Genomic DNA, 8,788 nt, shown 5'->3' with positions numbered 1-8,788 from the left:
AGTTTTATAACAGAAAGTTTATTTTCAATTTAATTTACTCAAAGGGCAATTTGGTCCTTTCATAAATATAAAATATCATAATTGTCCTTTTATGTTTTATAGAAATAATGGTAGTTTTTTATTTACAATTTAGTATATATGGTATGAAACTCAACTATTTTATGAATTTTTCTTTCTTCTACTTTTTTTTTAGATAAATGGCAGCACAAAATCTTACCTTGATAGTTGATGTGGATATAACTAGGGATGACTTGACTTTCATGCTTCGTGTCATAAACCTTTAGCATCAAATGTGTTTCTACAAAAAAAAATGAAATGTGATCAACTGAAATGATTTTAATAGATGAACATGTATCTTACAAAATTTATTTTTATTAAACATGCAATGCATTATGCATACACACCTAATACTCAATTCTTCTAACCTGAATTCTTGACAAAAAAATCCCAAAATACCTCCGTCCTTAAAGGCTTAAAGTTTATTAGTAAATAACTTATTTTGTGCTAATGATAAAAAAAAATGGTCAATTTGTCAAATATCACACATATTGTGGTCATTTTTTTGTAATTACCCCTTAAAACACACTTTTGTGTGTGTAACAAAAAAACAGAATGACCTGCAACACTAATCCTGCCTTTTTGATGTAAGGAATTTGCAAAAGCCGATTCTCTAATTCTTGCTTGTAAAAAGTTTAGAAACTACAAATAAACTCATTTAGAAAATAAAATAAAAATAAAAACTTCCAAATGAAAAGACCATAAATACTTTTTTTGATTAACATAAATTACCAAACGGGAACTATGAAATCCGAAAATTGGAATTACACTAGCGAGAACTTAAATTTTTCAGAGAGATATTCCGGAATATTTTTTCACATACATAAAGAGGTCTTATGACCTCAAGATTGAATAAGGAGAAAGTACTCCACCCGATTTCAAGCAGTTTGCGTATTCATAAAAAAAAACCCTAATTTTTTACTTGTTGAAATCACATATTAAGAAGTCTTTCATCGGTTCAATATTAGCCAAAACTTCCCCGCTTTCATTCTCTAACCGCAGTAAATCGATCCTCTTTCGACAATTTTTCTTCCGATTTTGCACAAGGGCCTCCATCATTTGAAGGTATGTTCCCTTCTCAGTTTTCTCTTTTCCATCGTTGTCCCAATTGAATGTGTCAATGAAATTAGGATGGTAGAATAGAAAATACTTTGTCATAAATTCACCCATTTTATAAATTCTCGGATCTTTTAAATGGCCAAATACACAAAGGAGTTCCTCTCAATGTTGTGAATATGCTATAATAAGAAAATACCCATATGGACTTTCTTTTTCTTTTGTTACTAATTTATGTTTTGTTAAGAAATGTGTCAAAATGGTCACTCGGAGTCTCGGCTTGTAGTCTTAAGTCTTAACTCCCAAAAAGACATGTATGTTGTGTTATTAGTAAGTGATTAACATATTGATTTAAATATTCGTTTTCTGATTTAATTAACTAAAGTAGACTTTTGTGATAAATCCATATGTTTTATTAGTTTTCTAATGGAAATAATTTCAATCTCAATTTAGAAAAAATGCACATACATATTATTCAACTATGATATGCAAGGTAAATTGATTTTAAAAAAACTAATATTTGAATATTGATAAATAGGATGTATTATTTTTGATATTGATTAATTATTACGATTTATAATTATCAATAGTTATTACGATTGAGTAATTTAACCCTTTTTTTTGTTGTTTTTTAAATTATAACTTTTTTTTGGCAAAATGACCACTTGGTCCGGAATGAGCATTAGATTTAATATTCGGTAAACGAGTACATAATTTCAAACTGTTAATATGGTTATCCTATAAATATCATTTAACCTGTTTCAGACTCAGTTTATTTGCTATTTCATTATTACTCAATTCGTGTATTCAAGTTTATACAGATTACATTAGATACCAATCGTCTGTAACAATTACTTTCAAATTATTAATTTTATTTTTAACCGTATTCTCTTATTGTCATTACATACCAAACAAGGACATCAATGCAATGGACGCTAGAGAGAGAAGAAAAAACAGAAAGTCATATTTGGATAACAAAAAATCCCAATACGGTAATTTTCTTAATTTATTTTGCATTGATTATATGTTTTTTTTATTTTAAATATGTTATTCATTATTATTTTAAAAATTAAATTAAATTAAATTAAAAATATATTTAACTTTATATCAAAAAATATGTCTATAAGTTGTTTTATACTATTTTACAGGTTCAAATAACATTGTAGAATCTACAAACACTAAAGAGAGGAGAAAAATTAGAAAAATATATTGGATAATAGAAAATCCAAAATATTACCTACCACATCAACCCGTCAAAATTCATCTATTACACATGCTTCTTACATGTCGAATAACGGTGTTTATATTCGTTTTTTTACAATTTATTTTTTAATATAAAAATTATATAAAATTTTGAAGACTCTTTAATTTATTGTTTTTTAATAATAATATTATTTCTATTATTATTAACTATTTTTTCTCATTATATAACAGACAGCCATGATCATAGATTAATATCTACAGATAACTATACAAATGTTACCTTTGACAAGGAAAATATAAACTCAGTCAAATCATTTGTATATCAACATACAATTATTAATCCTCCTTCAACAAATATAAATGTTACAACACCCTTTTCAACAATTTCAAATGGTATGTATTTCTATATACACAAATATAAAAAGATATGCTTCACATTTATATAACTCATAACAATTTCTAACTTTCTAATTTGTATTTTAATTTTTTCAGGCAATTATATTTTCAATAATAACGTTCAAACACCACTATCTATTAACAAAGATAATTTCGTGTTTGGTACTGCCACGGTATCTACTAATCGTTCGACAATAATTCGGAATTTTCCTTCAACAAATATATATGTTAGAACTCCATTTTCTAACATTTCAAATGGTATGTATTTCTAAATACACCAATTTAAAAATATATCCTTCACTTTTTATATAAATCATACCAATTGCTAACATTGTAAGTTGTATTTTTTTTATCAGACAATTATATATTCAATAATAACCTTCAAACACCAGTATCTGTTAACAAAGATAATTCAATGTTTGGTAATGACATGACATCGAACAATCGTTCAACAATAATCCAGAATTCTTCATAAATCAAGTTACCAAGAGGAAAACATCAATTAAAAAGGAAGACACCATCTATATCCGCTATACCTGTGTTTGACTTGACATTAGATGAAGAAAAAATTGATGATCATATTATTGAAGATATTTTCTGTGGTATATCCGAAGGTGATCATAATTCAAAAAGTTTTAATATTATTAATTTTTTTCTAATTTTTTTATTATTATTATTTTATTTTTTATATTTTTTGCATACAACAGATTACTTCGATCATGGAGACCAGATTGTTATATGTAAGATTTGTCATGCAAAATTATGGAAAGATGAATCGGTTAGAGGGCAAAAAAAAGGCAATACGTCTTATTCCCAATGTTGTGGTTACGGCAAAGTTGAGCTACCACCCTTAAAAGAAGCACCGTCATCCTACCGAAATTTGTATAGATCGGTAGATTCAAAAAGCAAACACCTCATGAAGAACATTCGACATCACAATTCAATGTTTTCATTTACATCGATGGGAGGCAAAGTTGATTCATCCATCAACAGAGGCAACGCACCGTACATATTCAGACTTAGTGGTCAAAATTATCATAGTATGGGAAGTCTTTTACCTACACCTGGTTCAAGACCGAAATTCTGTCAGTTATACATATATGATACGGAGAACGAGAATTCAAATAGATCGATAAGTTTTGGGTATATTTTTACAATTACTTTAATAAATCAGTTCAATTCATTAACTTTTTTACTAACATTAAATAATTGTTTATAATATTTTCAGTGGACCAAACGAGCGATTCTACATCAACTTCAAGATCATATGATCTACAGATTATAGAATTTTTTAAGGTTATGTTAGATTCAAACAATGCGTTGGTCAAGTCTTATAGGATGGTAACAGACACTCTTCATGAAAATCCTTGTACTAATTTGAAGTTAAGATTAATTGGAAAAAGAGAACAAGATGGAAGGACGTATAACTTACCAACTTCTTCTGAGGTTGCAGCTTTAGTTGTCGGTGACATTTGTGATTCAATTGAAAAAATAGATATCGTTGTTCAAACTTCATCAGGATTATTACAGCGTATCAATGAATTACATCCTTCTTACCTTTATCTTCAGTATCCATTACTATTTCCATATGGCGATGATGGTTACAGAGTTGACATCCTTCATAGAGGTATTACATCTTCAAGTAATAGCAAGCGCACGACCTGTACCATGAGAGAATTTTTCGCTTACAGAATTCAAAACAGGGATCAATTGTTCTCACTAATTCTTAATGCAAAAAGGTTGTTCCAATAATTTTTGGTTGATGGATATACCATGATTAAAAGTGAGAGACTATTTTTCATACGTAACCAACAAAAAATTCTTAGATGTGAGTCTTAGGAGAATTTGCATAATCACCAAGCACTTGGGATTATAGATATTTCGAACGTAGGGCAACGTCTGATCTTACCTTGCTATATGATGCAAAACTATATGGATACCATGTTGCTCTATAAATGGTTTGGATATCCTGATTTTTTTCATAACATTTACATGTAATCCAAAATGGCCACAAGTTCAAAGGTTTCTTAAGGACACTCCACTTCATCCAGAAGATAGACCAGATATATTAGGTACGTTATTTAAGATCAATTTGGATGTATTTATTAAAGATTTAAGGGAAAATGAAATTTTTGGCAAGGTTCAAACAGGTATTTAAATTTATAGTTTAACGTATAAATTTAAATATAATAATTTATATTTTTCCTAAAGATATTTAAAATATGTTTTTTATTATTATATATATATATATATATATATATATATATATATATATATATGTTTGTGTGTGTGTGGGTGTGTGTGTGTGTATATATATATATATATATATATATATATATATATATATATATATTAGTTGCTAAATTGTATCTTATCTATATATTTTTTGCATGTAGTGGTTTACACAATTGAATTTCCAAAAAGAGGTTTGCCTCATAATCATATATGTCTGTTTATGCATGCTGACTGCAAGCTTCCTACAGTTGAATATATCGATCCTATTATTTCTGCTGAGATTCCAAATATCGATGATGATCCAGAATTGTATTCACTTGTCAGGGAGTTCATGATTCACGGTCCATGTGGAGCTAAAAATTTGAATTGCCCATGCATGGTCGACAGAAAGTGTTCTAAAAACTTTCCAAAGCAATTTTGTAATCATACTTCAGTTGAGTCAAATGGTTTTCCCTTATATAGGAGAAGAAATGATGGACATTTTGTTGAAAAATATGGTGTTCAGTTAGATAACAGAAATGTTGTTCCATACAGCAAATATTTGTTCAAAAGATATCATGAAAAGATATCTGGCATACATTAATGTTGAATGGTGCAATCAACGATCTTCCATAAAGTATTTGTTTAAGTACATAAACAAGGATCCTGATAGAGCTACTGTTTCTATGGTGCAAACCAATAATGATTCTGATAACAACGATGCAGTTGATGAAATTAAAGAATACTATGATTGTAGATATATTTCTGCATGTGAAGCATCATGGCGGATTTTTAAATACGATGTTCATTATAGATATACTGTTGTGATTAGACTACCTTTTCATCTTCCCGATCAACAAGAAGTTGTATATGAGGCATACGATGACATTGAAGATGTTCTTGACCGAACTTCAATTGCTTCTTCAATGTTCACATCTTGGATGAAGTGTAATGAAATCAATAAAGAAGCACGAAAACTTACATATGTTGAATTTCCTACAAAGTTTGTTTGGCAATGTAAAGATCTGATTTGGAAGCCAAGGGAAGTTGGATATGCAATTGGTAGAATTCACTATGCTTCTCCTAAACTTGGAGAAGCATATTTCTTAAGAATTCTTTTGAATAATGTGAAAGGTCCTAAATCATTCGAAGAAATTAGCATAGTCAATGGTGAACTATGTTCTTCTTTTAAAGATGCCTATTATAATCTTGGCCTTTTAGATGATGACAAAGAATTTATCGATGCAATTAAGGAAGCCAGTCTTTCTGGATCTGGTTTCTATCTACGGTTCTTATTTGCTATAATACTATTGTCCAACAGTTTGTGTAAACCAGAGATTGTTTGGCAAAAAAAAACTAGCAATACTTGTCATATGGAATTCTTTACAATCACCAACAGAGATGAAAGTCTCCATGTAATCTAACTTTATCTCATTATTATTAAAATAGTATCATATAAAATTTCAGTATAAATTCAATTATATTTTACGTCCCAATCAATTTGTTTTTTATACGTTCTAATTACTATATTATTTTCCGTATAGGTTTATCACTAAACGAAGATCAACTTAAAAACTTGACTTTGTTTGAGATAGAACAAATTTTACTCCGTAACAATTCCCGTCTTAAAAAATATGGAAAGATGCCTTACCCAGATGTTGATTCTGTTTCATCTTCAAACAATCGTCTTATTACTGAGGAGCAAGATTATGACATACCAAATTTGATCGGCTGTTTGTTGCATTAACAAACGAGCAACGAGACATTTTTCTTGATATCATGGATGCAGTTAAACATAATAGAGGAGGTGTATTCTTTGTTTATGGTTATGGTGGAACTGGTAAGACATTTCTTTGGAAGACAATTTTTGCAGCAATTAGAGCTCAAGGTAAGATTGTTTTAAATATTGCTTCAAGTAGGATAGCTTCTGTAACACCCATAAAAATTGAGTCAAATAGTTAATTATCAGAATATCCCCCCAGAACCATATCATAAAAATCGTAAAACATGAGGAGCGGTACGATCACACCTTCGCCTTGCCACGATCTCCTGAAGTACCTGAAACATAACACTACAACTGTAAGCCCGAAAGCTTAGTGAGTTACCCCCAAAATATCAACCACACATAACATACTCATATCATATCAAAAATAGAACAGCCACACACATCGGGTCTACTGTGTGACTGGTCCGCCCGCACCGGGCCTTCAGTCCACCTGGTCCACCCTCCGAGTCTAGCCATGTACGTCGAGTCTACAATGTGATTGGTCCGCCCGCACCGGGCCTTCAATCCACCTGGTCCACTCTCTGAGTCTGCAGTATGACTGGTCCGCCCGCGCCGGGCCTTCAGTCGGCCTGGTCCACTCTCCGAGCCTCGGCACGTCTGGTCCGCCCTCTTGGGGCCTTCAGCCTATCCGGACCGCTCGCTGGGCCTTCGAAATATCCGGTCCGCCCTGGGTATGTTGGCCTACAGCACTAAGCAGGACCCGCCTCAACCCAACCCCCGTCATACAACCATGTGCACATAAAACAATCAATCACATAACAAATCTCTAACCAGACAAGCAGTCTAACAGATCACATAGAATATCAATATCCTAACCAAGATTCCGACCAAACCGGTCACTAGCATAACATTACCCTATATCCTGGGTACCGACCTTAACCAGGTCTCTAACGCATACCATCCTAACTACTAGGATGCAAACATTAGCAAAGCAATAACATAACAGCAACTACCCGGATTCCCATCCGATAAAGGGCCGGCCTTGGTGCCGTAGACCCTGTCGATAAAGTGAGGATAACTCACCTTGCGACTGCCGAAATACTGCTGGTACCCTTCTGGCTGCTATCTGACAATCCCCACACTGCTGCTCCTCTAGCTGCCCGAACTATAAATGCCACAAAAACACTTAGCCCAAAACAATATCCTTCTAAGGGTAAATTGACCATTTTACCCTTAACCCAATCTGGTCCATGACTAAGGCCCAACACCATAATATGAAGGGCCCAACACTAGGTAAGCTTCTCAAGTCCACTAGTGACCCACTAATGGCCCAATTTGCTATATTGGGCCCAATCCCTTAATGGGCCTCACCCTAAGCCCAAAATATATTCCTTGGTCCATATAATATGATTTCTAATGGCCCACTAAGGCCCAAATACCCAAACATGCCCCAAACCACGGCCCAAAAACTCACGATCCATACAGACAGAGTACGCGGGGCGTACCCCCCATGTATGCTAAGCGTACAGGCAGAATGGTGAGTACGCTGGGCGTACATCACTTTACGCGGGGCGTAAACTCGCTGAACTAAAAGTCCTCATAAGTTCTTAATGGCTTAAGCTCTCAAGCCCAAACTTCAGATCCATCGACCAAACATGCCTAGGATCCATAAAGTCTCAAACTTTATCACTAGGGACGTCCATAAAGCTCTTAACTCAAGGTCTTAATCCATTAAGACCCACCTACATCATACATGAGACAACCAAAGCCATTGGGACCTCATTTTTCTCACTCAAGACCTCTCCTAAGGTCTGAAAGGACAGCTAATCTCAACCAACTCACATCATGCATCACTTTGGGGTTTTAGGACAAGAAATGATGTCAAAACTTCATAACACCAAGATCTACACAAAATAGATGACAAGCAAGAGACTTTATACCTCAAAAGGGCTCCAGAAGATGATGCCTTCCCAGATCTATGAGCTCCAGCCACCCAACTCCTTCCTTGACAACTTCCTCTTTTCCTCTTCCAAGCTTAAACCACCAAGATGAGCTTTCCAAGGCCAAGATCTCTAAAAATGGAGGTTGGAACGTTTTAGGGTTTCTTCTGAGGTTAGGGAGGCTGATATGGGGGCT

General features: G+C 32.9%; 1 protein-coding gene across 1 annotated transcript; it reads left to right on the top strand.

Moving 5' to 3' along the window:
- The first annotated feature begins 2,041 nt into the window (after window positions 1-2,041).
- On the top strand, window positions 2,042-6,888 carry LOC145106596 (uncharacterized). Its single transcript, XM_079043559.1, has 11 exons — window positions 2,042-2,105; window positions 2,548-2,709; window positions 2,809-2,970; window positions 3,069-3,134; window positions 3,270-3,326; window positions 3,420-3,797; window positions 3,941-4,339; window positions 5,109-5,366; window positions 5,482-6,201; window positions 6,471-6,659; window positions 6,716-6,888. Exons 1-11 carry the CDS (start codon window positions 2,042-2,044, stop codon window positions 6,886-6,888), a joined length of 2,628 nt encoding a protein of 875 aa, XP_078899685.1.
- The last annotated feature ends 1,900 nt before the right edge of the window (window positions 6,889-8,788 follow it).

The sequence above is a fragment of the Lactuca virosa genome, chromosome 4, assembly GCF_052849685.1.
Source record: "Lactuca virosa cultivar CGN04683 chromosome 4, Lactuca_virosa_CGN04683_v6, whole genome shotgun sequence".
NCBI classification, from domain to species: Eukaryota; Viridiplantae; Streptophyta; class Magnoliopsida; order Asterales; family Asteraceae; genus Lactuca; species Lactuca virosa.
Note: the sequence above shows the minus strand (reverse complement) of the source record. Positions and strands in the feature narration are given on the sequence as shown.

What these genes read in the sequence shown, in the direction of transcription:
- LOC145106596 (XM_079043559.1), top strand. Translation starts at nt 2,042, where the DNA reads ATGGACGCTAGAGAGAGAAGAAAAAACAGAAAGTCATATTTGGATAAC. An exon ending in CAAAGATAATTCAATGTTTG is followed by an intron (nt 3,135 to 3,269) that starts GTAATGACATGA and finishes ACTTGACATTAG; the next exon opens with ATGAAGAAAAAATTGATGAT. An exon ending in TTTCTGTGGTATATCCGAAG is followed by an intron (nt 3,327 to 3,419) that starts GTGATCATAATT and finishes TGCATACAACAG; the next exon opens with ATTACTTCGATCATGGAGAC.